At 39.5% G+C, this 25,563-nt stretch overlaps 1 protein-coding gene across 8 annotated transcripts in view; it reads right to left on the reverse strand.

Moving 5' to 3' along the window:
* Positions 1–25,563, reverse strand: part of LOC105698986 (carcinine transporter) — a 45,267-nt gene that overhangs the window by 2,868 nt on the left and 16,836 nt on the right. For 5 of the 8 annotated variants that reach the window (XM_012423655.2, XM_012423656.2, XM_023432051.1 and 2 more), the window contains 7 exons: positions 23,672–23,849; positions 21,205–21,549; positions 16,674–16,932; positions 15,270–15,361; positions 12,143–12,346; positions 3,588–3,837; positions 104–235 (listed from right to left, as the gene is read on the reverse strand). In XM_012423655.2, coding sequence (XP_012279078.1) covers positions 104–235; positions 3,588–3,837; positions 12,143–12,346; positions 15,270–15,361; positions 16,674–16,932; positions 21,205–21,549; positions 23,672–23,849 — 1,460 coding nt within the window. The remainder of the gene's footprint in view (positions 1–103; positions 236–3,587; positions 3,838–12,142; positions 12,347–15,269; positions 15,362–16,673; positions 16,933–21,204; positions 21,550–23,671; positions 23,850–25,563) is intronic. The other 3 variants (XM_023432052.1, XM_023432053.1, XM_023432054.1) reach the window with 3 other exon arrangements.

The raw sequence follows: 25,563 nt of genomic DNA on the forward strand, positions 1-25,563 counted from the left end.
CGCTATAACCAATGACAAGGATACGGCATACCGACTCATAATAATAAACATATTTAACACAGTTGACATAGAAACATGCAGAATTGAAGTGTTATACATTTACCTTCTGGAACGAACATGCAGGAAACACACGCAAGACCGCCCAGAAGCATTGTTAAACACAAAACCCAACGTCTACCTATCCTATCCATGGCATACCACGTGATCACATACGACGGGATTTCAACGATTCCTCCTGAAAACAGAAATATAAATCACTATATTATGACATGGAAATTTATTTCATTGCACTAATATTACGATTACATTCTTTAAAATTAATTAATGATTATCATAGGTTCCGTTAAGGCAATGTGAAAGGTAAGTTTGAACGATCAGTTGCACGGTTAAACTTTTTTAAAAGATGAATGAACTGATTCATATGAAATGTTAACACGTGATTATGGAGGTGTTAAGACCGTTCCTGAGTCAAACAATTTATTTTTTCCATAAATAGTATATGGTCTACCAAGGAGGCATAGTGGGTCTTTTTACATCCGACGTGAACTTACAATATGAGCCGTAGACGAGCATTTAAAGAATATTGTCAACGGACACGTCGCTTTAACGACGCTACTGTACTTTCGTCTTCACTTCGCACATTCAACAAAAAATTCTTGACAGACAGGAAAGAGTACATAATGCAACGTTGCATTTTCTATTGTAATACCGTCATAACAGGATGTCCCTAAAAGGGAAGCACGGAATAAAATCCTATCGACCCGATTCTGGAGTTTCGCTTCCGAAACTGCAACATTTCATTTTAAGTGAACTTTCTCAAAGTCATGGTTGCTACCCAAGTCTCCAAATCGATAGATTGAATCATTTAGGACACAAAACATAGATAATTTTTGAATCCGATACGTGAAAACCGAATCGATCCGGCTATCGTAACCCAAATTCATGTGTTAGATCTAACACTAGAACTACCGGCGGAAGTTTTTGGTTGTGGTGGGCCATCTAAAACCAGTCATTTTGACTGGGCTTGGTAGTTCTAGTGTTAAATGTAGCGCCGGTCGTCTTGCCCCATTCTGCAGCACCCACCATTGTCACCGAGGACCACGAGGGGGACAACTCGGGGACGAATTCTCGAAAGGAAACGGACGCAGGAGGAGCGCTGAATTCCGAGGTCTAACGCCACTATCTCCAGGAAAAGGGCCAAGCCAAAGGGTCCCGTCAGGACTGCTGGAGCAACCAGATGCCAGACTCATGGGGATAGAGAGTTGGCTAGTACAGTGACCCCGAACGCGACCGCCCGCAGGGAGGAATCCAGCCTCTCGGTTAATTCCGAATTGGCAAGTGCAAGCTTATCCGAAGTACCCCGGTAGCAGCCGGCACCAACTGCCTGGATGTCACGCAGTCGAGCTGCGGAAGATGCCCGAGGTGACGGCGACCCGATCGAGAATTGGGGCGTCCGGAACTCTACAACAACACTTCATCATTGGGAGCGGAGACGATGAGAAATTTCGGCGTGGATTCCACCGAGGGACGCGGCAGGCATATTCAAGAAAACCGCCCTGGCCGCGCCGCCTAAGAGCAATCGGTTGCGTACCGTTGATTATCTCGACCGCTACCCTAATCATGGAAAACCGCTCCAGTGAGCTATTGTCTGAGAGGATCCACGCACTAAATTAGGCGACGGATCCAGCCCCTTCCAGAGACGCGCAATTAACGAGTACCAAATCAAGAAAAGTCCTGGACTGTTTAAGTGGGACCCCGAAACCCCAGGGCCTTCTTCCCGACGACATCGGGGCCGATAAAAACCGCAGCAACCAACAAAGCCCTGTCGAAGGACCAGCAGAGAGACTAGCCAGCACTAAACTAGCGAAGATGTTATCGGGAACCCCTTTTTTCTCGGGCCGCGTAGGCGGTTCACTTTTGGGTCGCGCGACACCTGCAACCCTCACTCTTTCTTGTGTCTCGTAGGTGTCCCGTCCCTTTCTCTTTCTATCGCCCAGGTGAATAGTCAGCGAATAACTTGTCCCTTATTGTTTTAATGTCGGAGAAGTGACGTTCAAGTCGAGTCGAGGACCCTAGGGAAGGCGGAGAAGGAGAATCCCGGCCCGATTAAAATCTCTAGATCCTAGGCAGTATTACGAACTGCACGTCGCATTAACTCATGTCGAAAGATTTTGGTGTGTAGTAACAAATTGAAACTCGGGGTGCAACAAAAGAAGACGTGATCCGAGATCGCATAGATCACAAAGTCGAAAGAAGAGGTTCCACTCGCGTGAATATGGCAAACCCAGTCTTCTGAGTTCGTCGTATGTACTTTGGAGTCCGCTCGTAAAATTTTCAAGTCCGTAGTGCAGGATTTCTGAGTCTGTTGTGGGAAAATTCGGTGTCCGTTCTGTGAATAATCGAGTACACTTTGCGAAAGTTTCCGAGTACACTTTTAAGTGTGATCTGAACACGTTTTAAGAAGTTTCAGTCCATCCCTCTAACAAGGAAGGTATCTCAGGTCGATCTCTCGATTTGATTTCTTTCATAATTATAGTAGACTAAAAACTAAGCGACACGTATTTTTTTTTTATCTGCCATTAAACACTTTAAGGGGGTGAAATCAAAATGAAAAATATAATTTACGCAATTAAAAAAAAAATTAAGGAGTGAATCACCCCTCGCAGGCTTTACGTTGGATGGTGGTTTCACCCCCTTAAAGTGTTTAATGGCAGATAAAAAGAAATACGTGTCGCTTAGTTTTTAGTCTACTATAACATATTATAAAAGAAATCAAATCGGAGAGATCAACCTGGGATACCTTCCTTGTAAGTTTGGCGAAGAATTCGAGTACGTTTTATTGACTCACGTTAGGTTAAATTTCTATCAAATTTCTCAAGTCCGTTGAGTCCATCGGCCCGTTAGACACAGATACCCATAAGACACTTTTTTGCCTTCATCCCGTTCAAATACAAGTTTCTCGATTACCAGAATGTTCTAAATTGTTGTACAATTGTCCTGATCCTTTCGTTTCTCATATTAGAGCCTTCAATAATTGTATATTGATTGAAATATGAGAGTTCGACGCCATTTTGGTTCTATTCTGGACTAAGTTAAAAAATGTTCTTAAAAAATCCAAATTTTGAAAGGGTCAAGATCGGTGCTCACGAGTCATGCGTCGAAGTTTCGGACAGTCGCATCCAATACCCTTAAAAAATAGTGTCTTATCCGAATCGACCGATTTGAGGGGGGTTTCACATCACCTTAAAGGTTTCAATAATCATCAGGATGACCAATTTGGACCGTTCTTGTATATGAACTGAAATTATTTCATATAATGCGTATTATTTTGTGGACAATTAGAGAAATTACATGCACTGCCTGAGAAAACCACTCGCAGTGCGTAATCGTTATTTATTACATAAAATAAATATGGAATAATGTACGCATTGTTACAGAATTATTGTGGTTGCGTTAAATGGAAAACCGTTAAATTCTGTTGCCAAACTTTCTCTTAGGTACAGGTACGTAAGTTTATAGAATTTGAATGGGAAAAAGAAGAAAAAATATTACGTTCAATATCGGAAAAAAATACGAAAAACTCATACCTATGAAGAAGGCCAAATAATCTGAGACACCGAGATTGGTCGTGTTATAGGACAGTCCGTTATAGACGACCGCATTCGCGACCCAATCGAAGGCGAGAATTAAAAACTTCTTACGGATGTTCGGATTCGTGATCAGATCCATTGGCGTTGCAGAAGGAGGAGGAGGCCTATCTTTGACATCACAGTCTAATGTTATGATACTCGATTTCTTTCCGTTGCAGGATATATTTTTATTTCTTAAAATCTCCGCCTGAAACGTTACAAATTCGTTACAATGATTGCAAACAGTTAATTGAAGATAAGTATTTTCTGGCATTCAATAAAGTACATTCAACCTTGCTTTAATAATAAAGAGTTATTCATTCGATCGATTTGTTTCTAGTAGCATACTTAAAGTGATATGACAGGTGCGGAGAAATTTAATCGACATTGATGAATTAAATTTCATCTTTATACTTTTTGGTGGCAAGGCCATTTTAAATACTCAAGCGGTAACATAAGCTGGCGCAATACGTAACCGATATTTGCAATTACGTTGACGTTTGTTACACTCTACTTTGAAAATTACACGATAAATAGTGTTCCCTATGTAATTTCAGTAGAATAATTATAAAGAGATCGAAGTAAAACTGTGGAAATCCTGTGAATTCATGATTTTTTTATACTCTAATGGACCACTGGCGCCATCTGTGAAATTTAGGTGCAATTTAATGTTTACTCTAAAAACACGCGCTACCCACGGGACAAGCCAACATTCTCTCGCAATCGTTGGTGAAAGTATTTTCTATATTTTCCCATCTGACTCTGTACTGTTCCATTGCTATTGCATTCTAAATTGTTCGAGCTAGGTCCTGAAACTCTTCATTTTCGATTCTCAGTCTTCAAAAAGCATAAAATATCAAAAACGTGCGTGGACGACGTCAAGTTGGTTTTAGTGCATGATAAATAAATAATTTTTTTTCTAAAAAATGAAATGCTGAGTTTAGAGACCTACTTTAGGGCCTTCATATTCACGTGGTAAAATTGGAAACGAATCGGTACAGCCAATTCGGAGAATACGTTCACTATCGATTTGACCTCTCAAATATACATAGGCTGGCTCCTTCATATCACCTTAGGGCTCTCGAGTGAGAAACAGAAATTTCCAGATTGACACACAAAACTTTAGAACACTCTACTAATCCAAAAACACGCTTTTGAACATGATAAGGGCAAAAATGTGTTTTATGACCTGTGCTAATTTCCTGTCGAAGATATTACGATATTTCGGAGAGAACATTTAATTGACACTGAATGTTAAAAATGGCGTAGGGTGGCACTTTGAATATAAAAAATCATGAATCCAGAGAATTTCTTCAATTTTACCAAGGCGTCTTTATAATATCTGTACGGAAACGTCACATAGCGTATACCATTCCATAGAATACGACATTGCTGTCGACATAAATATGTCGGTAACTTCGATAGAAGTTGTAACGTGGCGGATCGTGAAGCCTCCTCCACATGCCAAAGCGGTGTTCTTTCCGAACCAATGTCGTCCGAGGGGGGGGGATCGCGGCCTTAAAGTCCTCCACGTGGCGGAAGCATCGTGTCGGAAGGGAGCTCTCCCTCGCGTCACCATATTGGGGAACATGGACCCTTTCGAATCCTTAAGGGTGTTACGGAGTTGACCGGGCCGACCGCGGCGCGTTCACGAGGTCAGGGCTCGTTGGCGCGAAGAGGAAGACCCGGTGCCCTGGTGCCACCATGGGACCAGGGCGAATGGGAGCTCCGCCCTAAAACCGGGGCTCCGTTGAGTAGCTGGAGCAGGAGCCGTGGTCGGTAAGGGGACTTCATGAGGAGCGATCGCCCCAAAGGCAAATCTGAGATCCCACTACTGGATTTCCGCGAGACTGCGTAACCCCGCGGGGCCCGGAAGGAAGCGGCGCAATAACGGGGGGGTCACAAGGACCTCGGCCAGGTGTCGTCGCCAACCGACCCCTCAGTCTGCGTTGAGCTTGCACTCGAGTTTCGGCCAGGCGTTACGAATTTATTCGAAAAATCATTTGTAAAGGCCCATGTCGGCGTCGCGAGTAGTGGCGGTTCGGGTTCGCGACTGCGACTAATATCAGAAAAGTGCTGTGCGTATAAAATGGAGACCGACGAGGGCGGTGGTGGAGTCCATCCCGAGGCCGTTCACACACGGAGACGACCGGGACCGGATGCCTGAGGGAGGCTGCGTAACCGTGGGGCAACCGGATCGTGAGTCGCATCTTGCGGGATCCGTTCCGACCGTTAGGAGCCTCCGCGTTAAAATACTCAACTCGTGGAGAGGTTGCAGGTTCCCGAGCAAGGGAGAAGCGTAAGTGAGCATTGGTCTCACCTTTGTAATCTAGGTCTATATTTCTTTCTTTATTTTTATGGCCAGAAGTCACCTCCTCTCCGACTAGCCGAGCTAGCCGGTCGGACAGGGAGATCGGTAAAATACCGTGTCAGTCGGTGCAATCCCGACGCTAGTCGGAGTGCCCGTTTTCCTGGATTCGGGGAGCCTATTTTGAGTTCTCGATGAAGTAATTTCATAGTTTTTCCTTTAGAGTTCGGAACAGAATAATTGTTTGATTTTTCTAGATTTCTCTCTCCGAGTTTTTTGATTTAGTTAGATTTCTAACATTTTTGCAAAATCGGGCGTATTTTCGTACAAAGGGTTTCTTGTTTAACCGTATTTTTTCTACACAGCCTTCCGCCGAACTTCAACATGTAATAATTATCTAGTTCGCGATTCAGACTGTTAAACCAATTATTTTCTTATTTTGCTCTTGTGATAATAAATTGTTCAAATTGATTTTTGCAATTATTTCATTTCAAATTTGAGCTCACAAATAGTCACGTGTTATGCCTTATTTTCATACACGCGGAAACCGCACGGAATCAACGCGGAGCGCAGATTGCCTTGAGACGGCTTAACCAATCATTACCATTCCACGGCTACGGGGCAAAACGATACTTTCAGGAAATATTTTCCGCGTTCCGCGGCGAATTCCGCACGCCGGCAATGCGCTCTAGTGCGTTTGTGCCTCAAGCTGATAAATGTTCCAGAGTTATATTGCACAGTGTGTGCCAGAAATCGTAGTAATCCCTGAATTCGGTAGGAAGCAGCGATGTTGTAATATAATGTTGTACTAATTAATTTGTTTATTTAATAAATAATTATTTAACTAGTATTTACATTCATTTGTTAATCATTCGAATTTTATTATTTAAATTATATTTACTCGTACTTAATTAAATTATCAACTGAAAATAATAAATTTAAATTAAATAAAAACACGCGTTTGGGAATTCGCGACCCCGTGGCGCCGAACGCCACACGCCCACTGTCGGGTTTGAATCGCATGTCCTGAATGGATCAACTTTAACGGAGTCCACCACCAAAGTGGGGACGATGACATCGACCGCTAGATGGCATTAGCACCGAATTCGATGGGAGGTGACTAATGCTCTTTCTCACTCGGATGAGAGAGATGAAACGTGTTATGGGCGGAGCTTAGACGACGCGGCAACAATGTGTGCGTGCATCTTGCACATATATTACACAACTAAAAGCATCTTCGCCAGGGTCTACGCTCGGCCTGACACATTGTGCACGGCCAGCACGTCGTTCCGAATTGGCTTGAGTTTAAAATTGATAGAATTTTGGCCGGAGCAAATAATACATTAAGCTGTAAATGAAAATGTTAGTAACAATTACCACTTAGTACGAATATGTCGCTTTAAATATAAATACGCTTATACAATTATTTTGAAGCAGCTGTTTGCAAGCTACTGGCAATGTCTGACAGAAACTTCCCAGATCTCACCGCGTGGAGGTCGCTGCATCGAGATCCAAAGTCAAAGTTGACAGTTCAAATGTAGAAAAACAGTTAGTTAAATAAAAGTAATGTAAAATATATTTTAAAGTTCACTCGTGATTTATTAAATTCATGCAGATGAGTAGTGTCCGTTTAAAATTAGTGCGAATGTTTTAAGAATTAATTCCTATTAAGAAAACATGTACGACATCTTATAAATACGTCATAAAATGTTTATGTAAGAAGATTAAACGGCAATGAAAATTATGATGTAAGTTTTAAATTTATAACGTTAGATTCGTGTAATGAAAATTGTTCAAAATTACAAAATATTTGTACATTATAAGAGGACAAAAATTAGTGTAATTACAGAAAGTATCAAGTTACAGTACTATAATTCTGCAAGTTCTTTAAATTATGCCACGTTTCACTAAAATCGGGATAAAATGAATGAAACGTAATTCTGTAGTTGTGGTAAAGGGCAACAAATGAGAAGTTTACCTTTCAGAGTTTGTAAGTGAAATTGTTCTGCGTGGCAAATACTGATAAAAACATCTACATGAATTCATTTCTACATGAACATTATTGGTATTGATAAACTCTACACAAACTATCAACTGAAACCCAACCAATCAATTGATGGTTCAATTCAAAACAATAATAAAACATTAGGGAAAACAAATCTCTATTTTGTAATCATTATTACAGAAAATTACGAAACGAATGTTGAAATGACTGAGTACAAATGAAAACGATAAGACTGAAAAAAGTGTATTCTTATTAGGTAAGCTATGCTCAAATAAAATCCCTAATATTATGAAATCGGCGTACGGACTGAAGAAGGAGGGAAGCAATCGCTTCATCATATTCTTCAAAGACCCGAAAGATGCTAACACATACGTGGAGTATGCGAATCAAAACCCCATATTCCCTAATGAGTAATGGGCGGCTTACATACCAAACTTTAAAATATTTAAAGTCATGGTTCTACATGGGATAGATGATAAAGAAATCACCCTACTGGAAATTCAACAGAACCTCAGACCTCCACCGTGGGCAGTCGACGGATAGAAGGCCCCAGTTAAAGTTGAACAAATGTTCAGAACGATAAAAAATGCAAACGGCGAGGTGCAAAAAATAAAATCAAGACTTTTTAAATTAATTTTTGACACCAAACACGTGCCTGAAAGACTCACGCTTTGGAGCACACCGGTCCGAGTGAAACCCTATATAGATAGGGTTAAAGGATGCAATGTATGTCAAAGATATAGGCATATCGGTAAACTATGCAGAAACAGACAGACGATCTGCAACATGTGCTCTGAAATAGGGCACACAAGAGAAACATGTACTCTGGATACGATGAGAGAACAGCATAAGTGCATAAATTGCGTCAGGAAAAATATGGAATGGATCAACCATCGTGCCTCTGACCCAAGATGTCCAATCTTCAAACTCCAAAAAAACAAAATCCGTAGTCTCTACCCACAACGTTACGCCGAGTAAGCCTATGGAAATATTAGAGAAAATGGGAGGTATACCACCCCCAAACCAATCACCTATAGCTCAGCCGTAAAAATATCAATGGATACACTTATAGAAAAATACAAAGAAGAAAGAGACAAACGCTATGCAAAAAAAGAAAAGTACCTGAGAGAAGAAGAGAATAACAGACACACACATACGCAAATATAGAAACATCCATACAAAATAACATGATTGGAGAGGATAATCAAAGTACAGTAGACATTGAAATGTCTCAAGAGAAGAAAGAGGTAAGTGAAACTGAAAGACCCGAATAAGTGCACCACAGTCAATCTAATCTTCCAACACCTGAAACTGACATCAAAAAAATTGTCCACAAAACAATGCAAACGATTATATATAGCCTAGGATTCGCACAAAAAACGGAAGAACAATTTGACCTTTTACTAAAATTAAAGAAAAAATAGTCATAGATTTGAGCCAGTAGACTCAGGAAAACAACCATATGTTAATCCAATAATAATGTCCAAAACAAACAGACCCAACCAAAGAACTTTCTGACAGATACAACCAGCTCCCACGCCCTAATAAAAAAAAAAACGTCAACTCTCAAAAAACAACCTCAAGAAAACACATAATCAACCGAAACCAGACACAATAGGAAAAAAAACGGAATTAACCTAATTCACTGGAACTGCAGGGCAATCAAAACCAAAATACACCAAATACCACACCTAATAGAAGACCGATCAGCAGACATTCTATCGCTATCGGAAATATTTCTGAAAAAACAGGACAAATTTAGTCTCCCAGGTGACGGTATTACGATGTTGATTAGGAACCTAATTAAATATGTTAATCTAGATGCCCAACATCAACGCCTAATAGCTACATGCCAATGACACCAAGTTGAATTAACAATAGTAAAAATCCCCACTGCAGGCAACAGTTTCATTCACATTGCATCCATCATCCATATTGAAGTTAAAATAAGGGCAAACGCAATAGAAAACAATCTCACCAAACGGAAGATAATACTAAAAAGTATCGATTGGGAAGAATACAAGGAGAAATGCAGGGAATGGACTACTAATATAAACCACGACATAACCAGTACGAAAATGTAGGAGGAGATCACAGATGCAATTAAATCAGCACTCGAAACAGCAGGTGCCAAACCTGTAACTTTAGGAAAATCAAAAATAACCCAAGTTACTGGTGGGACAATGAGTGTGACGAACTAATACGCAATAAAATGTACAGCTACAGGAATTTCATTAATAATCGAACCTTACAGAACCTAAAGACATATGAAGAAACTAAAAAATAGACTAACAGAAAACTCAAGAAAATCAAGGCAAGCAAATTCAAAGATTTCTGTGGCAATTTGTGACGGGCAAGCCCGTCACGCCGTTCAAAGAACGCGCTGCGAGGCCAGTGGCGCCCTCAGGCCCTGAGCCGCCGCGCTAGGCGCGCGACCCCCGTCCTTCCCATTTTTCCCCGTTATAAATTTAAATAAAGATTCTAACCCAAGTAGCATATGGAGAGTAATACGGAACTTCAAAAACAAAAACACATCCTCAAACACACACAAAAACGACTTAGAAATTAAAGAAAGCATCGAAAAAAACCTTCGACAGGATAGCCAGGAAGGGTCAAACGATTCCTTAGAGAACAACTGACTTAACCCAAGACCTCAGGAGATCAGATAACAAATATAGACTGCGCAATGTCAATGTGGCCACCCCACACAAGATCCAAATCACCTATTCTTCCACTGCTAGGACACACAGGATGGAACTAATGAACTTATCCTTAAACTATGCAAAATAACTCCCGACATAAACATGGATGTTAGACATATCATAAAAATAGGCAGCGAAGAAATCTTCAAAACCCTCGCCGCAATAGCCAAAAAGTACAACATAGAAATATAACAGCCGGTAAAGATACCTAGTGCCAACCTAACCTCCAAAAGTAACCAGTTATAAACTGAACAGGGCATAGAGCCCTGTCAAGAAATAAGTTGGCATCAATAGAGTCTGCGCTATAAAGACTCTGGAGCTATAAGTAATAACTAACTAACTCTGAACAACTTTAACCTTTAAACGGCAATAAGTGTAAAGAAGCAATATAATTATTTAAAATACTAAAAAAAAGGACTGCGGTGCAAAAGCTACTGCTTTCTAAGAAAAATAGGGAATCAATAATTGTAAAACATAAAAACAGACGCTAATGGTACTAAAATGTAAGGTAAACCACCCAGTTATTGAACGATGATTGATATATTATTACGATGAACGATTATTGATATATTATGAATTTGTAAGAAACATATGATTGTTATAAATAGGCATCCGACTATGTTAACAATATTTTGCAGCCATGACATAGTATATGTTATAGGTAATGTGATAAATTGAGCAATGTGGACAATGTCCGAATTTATCGCATTGCCAATAGCATATATATTAACGATGTTCAATAATTTGCATTAGTGCGCGTCATAGAATTAAAAGCAAAACTGCATAGAAATTTTACCACGAAATAAGTTAGTGATTACATTAGGTTAAGCAATTACTTTTAAAGTATATATTAATTAATCAATATCTATTACTTTTTCTTGTAACTCTTTGTCACAAATATCATATAAATATATATATTGCAACAAATACTTTTATTATTTAGAATAAAATATAAAAAATATTGCGTTCAATAACTGGATTTAAAAATTTCACTTATTTCTGTTAGTAAACATATACTTTTTTCTTATTCATTTCTAATAATTTCGTTAAAACGATTTTTATTAACAAAAATAGAAAAATTAAGGTCCAAGCTCCCTTCTTTCCTTCTTTCAAGAAAACTTTTCCTTCCAAAGCAGAAACCACCTTGCACAAATATTAAAACTTTTAGTTGTTGTTTACTTGTCGTTGCTGTTGTTTATTTTCCTTTTGCTAATTGATTTAAATGTAATTCTACTTTTCTAAGCCGTTTAATAAATGGAAGAGTACGTTCTATTCTCTGTAAAAATGCGGTCAATATTTTGGATTTTCCTGTAACATTGTGCAACGTTCATAACATTTCACGTAATCAATATTGACAATTTCATACGACTATAACATTCTGAAACCTTTTCTTTTTATGATGCTGAAATTATTTTCTAGAAAGTACATATTGATTCGATATACATAATTTTGATAAGAAATGTTGTTAATCGTTCAATAACTTGGTGGTTTACCCTACCTCTATTTTTCTGAGAAAATTCTTGGGTACAGTTTTTCCATTGACGGAAGCCATATGCTGAACGATGACTTCCGCTTCGTCAATCCTGTTTTTGCTCAATAGCCATCTTGGTGACTCTGGAATTATCCAATAGTAGCTGAACAGAAGAACGAATGGTACAGACGTGGCTAGCGAAAGGGTGTACCAATGTCTCAATAGATAACCCTGTAAAGAATAAAATAAATTACCTGTTTTTCGAAATAAACATTCATAAAATAATAGTAAACGTGTTAGGTGATACAATGGAAAAGTTTATTTGATAATCGGGACATCACAAGTACTTAACAAATAAGTTTATGTCCTAGTAGCACGGAATAATTTCTAAATATATTTTTCTAATTTTTAATAATATCTCAAGCGACAGATTTTTCAAGATGTCTCGTAGATTTTATTTGACGATATTATGCATGGGGTGTGAACCACTGTCGTGAACGAGTCTAGCGTGTATACTTGCGTGACTAATCACGACAGTCGAAAGCGTGAATCGTTCACATTGATTTACTAGTCTTAAACGAAACGCCGACCATAAATCCCTCTATTGGGGTGGACTTTCCGTTGGGGGTAGTTGTTACTATGGTGACATTTTAGAGCTCCATCTTTATGAAATACTGTTCACGTCATGAATTTTAATTGCATTCGTTCGAAGATTACTTAGATCTTTTACGCTTTTTATTATGAGACAAGCGTAACTAATTAATTAGGGGTGTCTCACCCCTCAATAGTGATAGAAGATCATTAAACCATTATTTTAACATAATAAAATAATTGATGCTTAAAGTTTCTTAATTTAATGACCATGTTCTACGCTTCAAGTCTCTATACGTGTCTTTGTATGGTTATGGGTAGTTTATCCCCAGGTAAGAGTGAATACCGATAAGAACATTATATACCAAGCAAGTTATGACGTATTTTAAATTTGTAACAAGCTTTACTCACCACATTATTCTTCAAACTAGCAATTTTTATACCTCTTCTTATGAACTTTGAGGGGCTGTTTCACCCCCTAAATGTGAAAACGGGCCGATATAAAAATACACGTGTTTCTTATTTTCTGGTCCTCTAAAACATATCCAAGAACCAAAACAATCGGAGGCGGACACCTGAAAACCCTTCCTTGTTAGGTATCGATAGTCACCGTACATCATTAGGGAGACTGAACAGCTCGTTTGTTGTGCAATCGGAAGGTAGACTCGGGACAGACCTGCGATCTTAGGACGTGGATTTCTTTCAAGTACCCAGTAGTTTTAAATTCAGTTAATACGAAGGAGATGGTTCCACGCGAATTACACTCTATCGCGTCACTTTCGATCATCATATTGTACCTAATCAGATTTTGTCCTGTATTCAGGATGAATTGTTTCGGTTTTAATTATACTTAATCTATACTTTCAATTCCATTCATTTGAACATTTTCCATCCAGGCTCTCCTGAAATAGGACCCCGAGGGTATGAGCCAGTAAGGTGTGCAAAGCACTTTGAAAAAGCAACGGACCCCCGATAAGGATATCTCAGCTGCTGGAGATATTCTTTTAAACATTCTCACTGCATCGTTTCCGGCGTCAGTCTAAGAAGAGCATACTCGGAATTTAGAACCACAGGTCAAATTTTAACGATCATTTTCTTTCCCGAATCTCTCATTCTGAATTTCGCCCTAGAAGTTCATAACCGTCGCTGTTGGCTCCGGTTACGTAACAGGTCCAAATCCAGATATATTTAAGGTGAAGTGAAACATCCTTCAAATCAGTCGATTCGAATACAACACTTTTTTTTAAGGGTATTAGACCAAACTGTCCGAAACTTTGACACATCACTCCTGATCAGCTAAGAATTGTCCTGACACATTAAAAATTTGGATTTTTCAAATAAATTTTTTAACTCAATCCAGACCAGAATCAAAATGGCGTCGAGCTCTCATATTTCGATCAATATACAATTACCGAAGGCTCTGATATGAGAATCGAAAGGGTCAGCACAATTTTACGACAATGTAGAACACTCTGGTATTCGATAAACTCGCATTTGAACGGGACAAAGGCAAAAAAAGTGTTGTATGCGCTTCTATGCTAAAACGATGGTAATACGAGGTCTCGGAGTAAAAATTTAATTGACCTGAAAATCACAGATGGCGCAGGGGGTCCCTCCGCAGTCAATTAGGGCCACAGAAGGCATGAATCCAGAGGATTTCTGGAGTTTTACTTCGATTTCTTCATAATTATTGTACGAAAACGACAGGTGGAGTATGCCATTTGGTACAATAACCAATATAATTCGACACAGCTGTCGATATAAAAACGAACGTCGGCAACGTAGGCATTTAGAAAAATCTTCTTTATCGACGTTGATCAAGTTCCTCGACGTGTTTCACTTCACCTTAAAGCCTCGCTAATTCTTTTAGCTGCGGCCGTTCGCAAGTCTCGAATGGCAATATTCTTCTAAAGTAGGATCTTATAGCCCCTTTTCCATTTTATATAAATCTAGAAAATGTGTAGTTTCGTTGCCATGAAATTAAATTAACGAGCTTTGGAATGTCATTTTGCTCCACGATGATGTGAATACGACTGAAAAATCAAATATGTTTGATCTCTTTACCCTTGTTTCGTGGCATGGTGATTTTGAACGCAAGTTTCACGACTGTACGTTCAGACGGAACGTATGACACGAAAGCACGGTTCACGACAGTGGTTCACACTCCGTGGGAATCCAGCATTATAAAAAATTTCATTTGCCATGTTTTATAAGGCAAGCGTCAAGAAGGGATGATTATTTTTAGGGGCGTTATTCATTTTAGGGAGTTTTTATTTTAAAATGAAGATTTTCTTCCAGATTATTATTACGTCAATCCGGTTAAAAATATTGCTTTATTCGAAAAAAAATTAAAATGGCTATTGTACGTGTATATTTATATCAGGAATTGGAAGCATCCAAGCCATAATATGTTCTCTGATTAATTTTGTTTAGATTTAAATAATTAGTACGAAATGACAACTATTATTCGTACATATTACAGAAGAACTATATTTAATTAGAATCTTTTCAACGAATGAAACTGTTTTTGAGTGTACGTAATAGATCTTCAAAATGTACTCACCAGTAACGCCAACAGCGACATGGCAGTTGCGAAAAACATACAAATAACCATCCCGGCGAAGGTTCTGTATCGTGGACCCATCAGTTCCAGAGCTGAAAATATAACAAAATGTTGTTTTCACTGGTATCATCTCTTACCTTTTTTCTAAAGGCTCGAGTCCACGAACAAGTAAAACTTGCGAGAGCTGTTTCGGACACTTCTTGCCATAGTGTATAAGGTTTTGGAACTGAATTTGCGCAAGAACTTGTACCCTCCGGCAAGCGCTTCAAATTCGGAAATTAGCTCGTGTACACGCCTGCTTACGGAAGTCGAAGTTGCGCCTTTCGATTTAATTAGCCTTACGAATTAACCTTGAAATTCTTGCTGCAAGTTGCGGACGGATTCGTGCGTGTTTTGGGATAAGGGGATGACAAACCCTTGCATTGGTGTTGTACAGTAATACTTCCGCCACCTACGCTGAGACGCTTAAAGTCTCAAAGTTTGTACACGCACCAGCAAAACCGGCGCCGGCGTTTTTCCCGGATGCAATGTAAAGAAATGGGAGCTTGCACATGTAACCCGGCAATCTCATCCGTCCATCAAACTCGTCGGCGTTGAACTCGGCAAGCCGGGTGCCGGTTGTGGTCCCTATCGAAACTCGCCGGCGTTGGTGAGTTGTTTACTACTTTCTCGGATACCTACTCATTCGTCAGAGCCGGCACCGACTAAATATTGAACCCCAACTAATGAATTAATATTAATAATGCATATTTTGTGACTTTGACTCGTTAAACGTATCACTTATTCCAATATCATGTAATAATAAAAAATTGTTAACGATTTTCTAATGAAGTACTTTTCTCTAGCAGCTGGAGAATATAAAGTAATAAAAGTACTCTACAAAATTGTGCTTAATATTATATAATTTAACATTAATTCCCAAAACCAAATTCAAAATTTCCCACCAATAGACGTGGGTAGTTAAAGGGTATCGTAATTCTCGAAGTTAACTACTTCTCGCATTTGCGGTGTTGTTAGATTGCCAAAACATTTAACTATCTTCCAGATAGCAAACCCTACAGTTCAGTGAAAAAAACCAAACCTTTACTTATCTAGCAGATATCTTTATCCGGAGAATTGCTATCCGGGAGTATGAAAACATCGGGCATTAATGTTTTTTTATGAGACAAATTCATGGAAATTTTGCATCACTTTATTTATCTAGGAAGTTACTTTAGCAAATCGTCCAGCAAGTCCTTGCTAGACCGATTTACGGCAAATTTATTGTAAGTAAATGATACGGTATCATTGTAATTTAATGTAGTGTACCCGGAAATTGAAATTGCTCCAGCAAGAAGTGTCACAAGTTACTTGCACGTGAACACGAGCCATTTGATCTTATTTGCAACGCTGACATATACGTACCGAGAATAAAGGGTATCTGGTATATAGCAGGAAAGAAGAGGCCATTGACGGTTCGCAAAGCTGTATAAATTACGTAATTTGGACTAAAACTTGTTGCTATAGAAAAAATGACCTCCAGAAATAGTATAGCGAAGAAAGCCGTTCTTCTGCCCCATTTATCAGCGATCCATCCGAAGACGACATTACCGAAGAGACTGCCGACGTAAAAGAACGTTGTCGACGTAGAAGGCCACCAACTGTTGTCGCACACGAGATCTAGCTATGTGAATGTAGGTAGTGATTAAAATTTAGATATTTTATAGTTACTAGGTCGGACATTAGTAAATTTCTCCTACAATGAGTACACATACTAAATACGCGTGCTTCGAAATTGTACATTAAACTTATACGATGATTGCGTTGTGCTTGTTGAAGGATTAGATATGAATCAATTGTTAAAAAATGTAAGTGATTAATAGGGAAATATTAGCCGATATAGTTATTGGCATAACGGACGCATTGCAGCCTGCGATTTGTAATGTGTTGTTACAACGATGTGGCATTCTTAATTTATGATATTTTAAGGTAATATGAAATGGTCATTCTGTATATACAAGGTGTCTCATAATAGACAAATTTTTCAAGGGGCGAAAGAGGGTGGAGTTTTCAATTAGACGTTCCTTTTCCATTTTTGTCTCAGAACATTTTTCATCGAGTTATTAGCAATTAAAGTTGTAGCACTCCGTGGGGCTCCTCGCTCATGCCTTATATTCCTCCAGAAAAAATTTCATTGCTTTTTCGAGGCCAGAGTAATTCGAGTATAGATGTGATGAATTTCCTTCGAATGCCTGCGTAACGGATTTGTTGCGATTTAATGGGGAGATGACCCGAGCGGCTAGGTCACTTACTTTGTTGGGATCTGCAGGAAGTGAAGACTTGGAAAGTCTTAATAAATGATAGTTGATATATTGTGTCGAAAGGGTAGCTGTATTAGGTTTGTTGGTCAAGGTTTACTGCAGTTAAGACGCGGAAAATGGTTAACGTGACAATTAAGGATTTTAAGCTTCTGCGATGTGAGTTGTTCTCTGAATTTACGCACATACAAAACAACAGCTAGACCGAATTTCCACCTCTTCTCAGATTCCACCTTAAACTGTTTCAAGAGGCTATTTACTTGGAAAGAAAACGCTTTCCTTCTTTGAGGGCCGATTGCCTTTGATTTCATATGATAAATAACAATGCAATTTGGTAACAAGTGACATTCGTCCTTCAGATTATGACAGTATTCGGTAATTTCCAACGATTTCCAGTGATTTCTGCTTGCGATTTTCAGCTGTTTGCCACATGATTTGAAGCGTTAAAATCCGTAATTTCTTGAGTGAGTACCCCCTCCAACTATTCACTATCCTACGCAGTGACCTATGGAACACCATTCATCACATTACCTATGAACAAGCCGATTGCATCTAGCACCAGTGTACCACCAATCAAACCACGATACATAAATTCCAGAAGATCCCACCCCCGAAATCCCAACAGCAGTTGACGCTCAAGAACACGGTACAAAACCTCAGCAACACCCTATTGTTCCCCGACGCCATTTCCGCACTATTTAAAGGCCCTACCTTCGCCACAGATCCTAGCCGCATCCCACCAGAAGGCATAATAAGCCAAATGGAAAGTACTATCCACTTCCCAACGAAACAGCCAACGAAATCCACAAAGAAATTGTAAACATCCTTTACAAAGCTAAATCGCCCAAATCAAATCTTACCTATACAGAACAATCCGCCCTATGTGACCTCAAAAAGTATTATCCCCAATAAGCAGGACTGCGACAGGAAAATCCGACATCTCCTGCAAGATACAACCTACAGACGGATCCGAAAGAACACGACCACATGGATCAACAGACGAATGACCACTTTCATCCGGAACTCCCCCCTTAACACGACCTCCGAAAGAATAATCACACTTCACGAATTCCAAGCTCCCAAACTGTGCGGACTTCCAAGACGCCCCAGAACCGGTATCCCCCTCAGACAGAACAACCCCCCGCATCGTGTCAGCCATTGACGCAGCCATTAATTCCCCCATGCACTAACCCGCTTCCTACAAAAACAACTACAACCCCTCACGGGTCAGAGTCCGAAAAAGACGGCTTCGAAATGTAATTAGTGGGAGAGTTTTCAAGTGTGCTCTAATAATGGAGGCCGTGGTGGTCCAGTTCACCAGATTCTCGGAATCCTTCTTTTCGTGCTCAACTGCATCTCGAGTCCAGCGTGAGAATCCAGTGGACTAGGTAGATGGGACCGTTAGACTTGTTGGCTGGCGTTCTCAGACCGGCGTCCTGGGCGGGTACGAGACCGGTCAATAACACGGCTTTGCTCAATCCGGGAGCCGGATTGCGTCCAGGGGTCGTGGTCCAGGCTGGCGGAGCTGCAGTTACCTTGGATAAGCCGCTGACAGCGGTACAGTGAGTGGCGAGAAGTGTGAGGAAGAACGGCGGACAGCCGTCGTGTCCGGGTGGCCTTTTGCTCGAATGCGGGGCATTGGCGCGACTGGGTCTCACCCCGGGGTGCCGTCGCAAGAGTCTCCCTTTAACACGGGTGGGACCCGGAAGGGAGGTGCACCGGAGCGGAAACCCTGAATTGCGTATGCGTGGGGTCTGAACGCGAGCAATACCCCCAGACGCTGCATGCGCGGCGAGACGTGACTCACGGGGTTCATCTCCCTGGGGCATGAGTATATCGAGCGGGCATCGATGCGCGAGCCACTCTGTGATGCCCGTTAAACGGCCCGATGTTGGCGAGGGGGCACGATGCTTTCCCTCTCTCGCCGGAGTTTCGGGTGCCCGGTGCGCTATTCCCCATGCAACTCATGGCTCCGTCAGGGCGTGGGGGTGCGCTATTCCCCTCCACGCATGGGGTTGCGGTTTGGGCTGGAGAACATTGGTAGGCACAGCAAGCGCTTCTCCTTGGTGCCCGGTTGGGTCAGTGACGGTGAGAAACGCATTTTCCGGCCAAGCCGAAAGCACAGGCATTGGTGTTGGTGATGAACGATCGGGGCTTGGGCTGGTCGCCGACCCCTCCTTGGTGGAGAGGGCTACCAATGGACCATTTGCGCATTTTGTATAATAGACATTCCAACTGTTTTCTCCGCTTCAGGATTCTAGGTTCTTACACCTGACATTGAAAATTTCCCTTTCGTTAACACGTTCTTGTTAATATTCGAGACCATGATATCGTTAACTGCCCTACAAGATACTGCTCGAATCGACCCATATCGGGACACGACCACCACGCTCGCTCCGACCTGGGTTACCGAAACGATCATCCTCGAACGTGTCGTCCACAGACATCTCGTGGCGGGTGAATCCGAGATCCGACACGCGGTCCACATTAGCTCTATACATGGCTCGGATAATCGGCGTCTAGGTGCCAAATAGCCCTATGATCCAGATTCCCAAATCGGCTTGGATCGGGTCTAGGCTATTGTTCACCCGCGACCGAGCGATCCTCACTCCCATCATAGGGCACGGCTGCGACCCTCGACCTGACCGGGCGAACATCCAGACGACCTCAGGGGTCTCCCGACAGAGTGACTGTGTACCGGGTCTAACGTCGCCCGTCTACGCGATCTCCTCGCAAATGCAATGACCCACGATGAATCCTTCGAGGAATTAACTCCTGGGGTGGTCAAAAAAACCACGGTCACGGCAAGTTGCGAGCTTGAGGTGCCGATCACGCCGTGTACCACATCGGAATCAGCTGAAAGCGCCTACCGACTCCGTGGGGTAACCCGCCTCCTTTTTGTGGGACTACTCCCTGCCGTGGACCCCCAGGAATGTCGCGAAGGCGAATGTAATGGCGGTCCAGAGTTTTTTAATAAAAAATTTATTTATTTATGATGGATTAGAACCGACATGGCGTGGTCTGTGCAAGTTTTCGTTGTTTTACGCTGTTTGAAGTTTTAGAATAGAAAATAAAGAGTTTCAGGATCTATCTCGGACATTTAGAATACCATAGAAATGGAATATTACAGAGTCAGATGGAAAAATATGGTTAGTACTTTCACCAACGATTGCAAGAGAATACTGGCTTCTCTTGTGTGTAACACGTTTTTAGAGCAAAAATTAAGTTGTAGCTAAACGTCGCAGATGGCGCCGTTGGTCCATTAGAGTATTAAAAATCATGAACCCACGGGATTTCGACCGTTTTGCTTCGATCTCTTTATAATTATTGTACTGAAATGACATATAGAATGCTTAATTTCGTATAATTCCCAACATAGAGTGTATCAGACTTCAACGTAAATATAAATGTCGGTAACGTGACGCGCTAGCTTATGTTACCACTTGAGTATTCAAAATGGCTTCATCACCGGAAAGGGTATAGATGAATTTTATTTTGTTGACGTCGATTAAATTTATCACCGCCTTTCACATCATCTTAAATCGTTAAACGAGCACTTTGACCAATTTGTCTAATGCTCTGTTACTGCGCAAGTAGTGACGTACTCAGATTAGGAAAATTACATTAAGTTGCTTTACCTCAGTTACGAGTGTACTGTCGTAGTCTCGAGTATCGTAACTCCATCCGTATCGGCATTTGCTGATTGGCCAATCATCTTTGCTCATGGGAGGTGATAAAAAGCTTTGATTGGACGTGGGCACAAGAATTTCGGAAAGATTACTAAATGGTCTTTGAAACCAGTTTTCAATTATTTCCGTGTAATTAACGTCGTACATGTAACACCTTGAGTATTGTTTACGTCCATCTGATTTAATCTTGAAAGGCAATGATAAAGCTTTTTGTTCTTCAAGGTTCATCAAACCTGTAAGGTTCTCCAGTACAGGAATTTTACACCAGTGATCAGGTGATGCGCTCACAAAGACCTGAAAAAGAAATATGTGAATAATATAATTGATTTATTTTACCGGTGGCACTGATCAGGTGTTAAAGTGTATTTTCACAAAAAGTACCTTTGTTTTATTTTTAAATGAAACATTTAGCTGAATTGCTTTTAACGAAGCCATCTGTCATTCCTCGATTAATTGGAAAAATCGCCCAAATCAACTATTTCTGCCAGCTACGATAGAACATCATGCATTAAAGTGATGTGAAAATGACATCAAAGTGGTCCCATTTATGAAATTATTCTCCAAACTGGATGTACTAAATCGATTTAAACTTTACAATGTAAATATGGATGTTGAAAGGAAAGTTCTGAAATTCATGAAATATCAATTTTTTAAATTTATTCATCGAGATTTTCAAAAATTTGTTATAAAGTGAAATTTCATGAGGGCTAGGACCGTCCTTGTTGCCTCCACATTCACGATGTAAGGTTTCGAACAATTCAGTACATCCAGTTCTGAGGACAGTTTCATAAACGATTGAAACCCAGATGTCACTTTCACACCCCCTTAAGATGTTATAGTGTTAAAAATCATGAAATCATCAATCAAAAATTTAGTTACAGTTAAACGTCACAGATGGCACCGTTGGTCCATTAGAGTACAAAAAATCATGATTCCACGGGATTTCGACAGTTTTATATCAATCTCTATCATTACTTTACCGAAACGACATATGGAACGCTTCATTTCGTATAATTTTCGGCGTAGACTATTCGGAGTAGAGACTTAAACGTAAATGTAAATGTCGGTGACGTGACGTGCCAGCTTATGTTATTACCTGCGTATTCAAACTGGCGTTTCCACCAAAAACGGCTGATTTGAATACAACACTTTTTTTTAAGGGTATTAGACCAAACGGTTCGAAACTTTGCCACATCACTCCTGATCATCTAAGATTTTTCTAAATGCCTACGTTGTCGACGTTCGTTTTTATACTGACAGCTGTGTCGAATTACATTGAATATTGTACCAAATGGCATACTCCACCTGTCGTTTTCGTACAATAAATGTCAAGAAATCGAAGTAAAACTCCAGAAATCCTCTGGATTCAAGCTTTCTGGGGTCCCAATTGACTGCAGAGGGACCCCCTGCGCCATCTGTGATTTCCAGGTCAATTAAATTTTCACTCCGAGACCTCGTATTACCATCGTTTTAGCATAGAAGCGTATACAACACTTTTTTTGTCCTTATTCTGTTCAAATGCGAATTTATCGATTACCAGAGTGTTCTAAATTGTCGTAAAATTGTCCTGACCATTTCGATTCTCATATCGGAGCTTTCGATAATTGTATATTGATCGACTTATGAGAGCTCGACGCCATTTTGGTTCTGGTCTGGGCTGAGTTAAAAAATTTTGTTAAGAAATCGAAATTTTGAATGTGTCAGGACAATTCTTAGATGATCAGGAGTGATGTGTCAAAGTTTCGGAAAGTTTGGTCTAATGCCCTTAAAAAAAAGTGTTGTATTCAAATCGACTGATTTGAACGGGTTTCACTTCACCTTAAGGGGATGGGAATTGGCGTCCGAACTGGGTATGTCGAATTGTTTCAAACTTCACAATATGAATATGAAGGATATAAGGAAGGTTCCGACACCCATGCAATTTTATGTTATAAAAAATTAATAAAATGTTTACGAACGAATGTTAAAAAAAATGAATTTTTTTGGGTGTCAGGATCTTCCTTATAGCCTTCGTGATCAAATGTGTAAAGTTTAAAACGATTCGATACACACGGCTTGAAAAAATGTTTTATAAAGATCTCTTTGACGCCACTTTCATATCATAATTATTACAGGTGAACTATGGATTGTGGAAAAAAAAACAGAATATGTGTGTTTTCGACTCCACTTCAACAAGGAAAGCATTGTGTAAACTGTGGCTACCGTTTTAGAATTATCCTGCATATAAAATATACGTTAAATATTTTAAGTTGATTCATCCTTAGAATTAATTTAGTTAGTATCGTCAATCATTTATTGACATTTCTGTTTCGGAGCTTTTTAGTATCTCTCCATCTAATTCGTCCTTAAATATTGGCGTTTACAAAGTATCTGTGTATGTTATTTGAGAGATATATTTTATATCATGTATGCTTACCTGTGAAAAGGCCAAAAATGCTGCTGGTAACGTTGCTGGGATGCATAAAAGGTAATACATGATGTTTTGATATCTGCCTTTTTCACCTACATGTTGCAACACTTCGTCAAAGTCAATGGAGCTCATGTTTAAATACAAGAATACGAAGCTATTTTCTGACTGCACCACTTCCTTACACCTGTTAGATAAATAATCATAGATTTAATTCTTCATGTTTTTAAACATGCCTTGGTATTTCTTCCATTTGGTAACGAATTTTGTAACTTCGAAATGTTGTTTAAACTTTTTGTATGTTTTAGTAAATACATTACATATGGCGATTGTATAAAATGATTTTCAGCATATGAAAAGACAATTACGGGAATTCCGTCTAATGCATCTTACAATTAGTTTACAAATTATTAAGGTGACATGAAAGGGTCAGACAATATTTATAAATCTTTTTTCCAAACTGGGTGCACCGAATTATTTGAAACTTGAATACGTGATTATGAAGGCCCTATGGAAGAACGTGATGCTTATGAAATTTCATTTTTCGACAAGTCTGGGATAAATAAAAAAAATGTCTTATTAAAAATGAAATTTCACGAGTACCACGTTCTTCCTTAGGGCTTCCATAATCACATGCTGAAGTTTCCAACGATTCGGTGCATCCAGATGAAGAAATGTTTTATACATATTTTAACATATATATATATGAAAATTGTTTTTACATCATCTGATCTGATCCATACTCAATCAGTAAAAATGGCAAAAACTGAATTCAGCGCATTAAGTACAAAAGATGGGCGAATGAAAGCCGTGGAGAGGATTATTTGTGTACATTGTTTATGTCAAACCTTTATGTTAAATGTTGTGTTAAAACCGTTTTTTAAATCTGTTCCAAAATAATTACCCACAGAACCCTGTTATATACCTGTTAAGTAAGTGTTACGTTTTCGAAGCTAACGTGTTATGTAGCATAAAAGTAACGTGAAAGTTAGATGTTTGTTATTATTTCTGTTACACCGCGGAACGTGGAATATCCGTAAATTAATAGTATATAAATGTTTATTGAACGTATGAAAGATATATATAGATATCTATGAACTCTATTTTGAATACAGTTAAAGGCTAGATGTCCGGGCATGGTACGTAATATATCGTAGATATCCACAATAGATGGTCTATAGATATTCACACGTATTTGTAAAAAAAATAAATTAAAGTCATAACACTTTTTGAGCACATTGAGTCTGTTTGAGAACATGTTCAGTACAGCTATGCAGACAAATCCTGCTGTTTTGACACAGAAAAGTTTTTCTGCAATTATCGGGATTTGAACCTGGGTCGTACAGGTAGAAAGCAGGAACGCTAACCATGATGCTGGCAAAGCCTACGAAGGAATGAATATTTTTCGAACTTATCAAGACCGCTCCGGTACTTCTCGATCGGTGCTAAAGATACATATTGCATCTTGTTGTAGACTCATCCTTAAAAAAAAACTCGTAAGTGATCGTAAAATTAAGTCATTTAAAAAATTGTAACAGTATCTTATAGAGTCATCTTTTTATTTAAAAATGTATAATAAATGTATATAAACTCATAATTTTAGTACAACCTTATATACTAAAAGTGCATGAATTTTATGAATATTATTTAAAGATATTTTATTTAAATGTGCGCAATTTGTTAGTGTAACTACATTTTTGTAAGTCTACGAGTGCTGGGTGTAAACTATTAACCTGAGTATAAACTATCAATTTAACGTTTTCGAATAGTTAAGATTTTTATACATGTTGCCTAGACTTCTATGATATATGAACTGAAAATATAGGCGTGAAAAAGATTTACATATATATTCGTGGGATATTTTTATCATGCATATCATAGATAATATATTATTAAAATAT

This window comes from Orussus abietinus, unplaced genomic scaffold, assembly GCF_000612105.2.
Source record: "Orussus abietinus isolate OABI.00-Male unplaced genomic scaffold, Oabi_2.0 scaffold229, whole genome shotgun sequence".
Taxonomy (NCBI): domain Eukaryota; kingdom Metazoa; phylum Arthropoda; class Insecta; order Hymenoptera; family Orussidae; genus Orussus; species Orussus abietinus.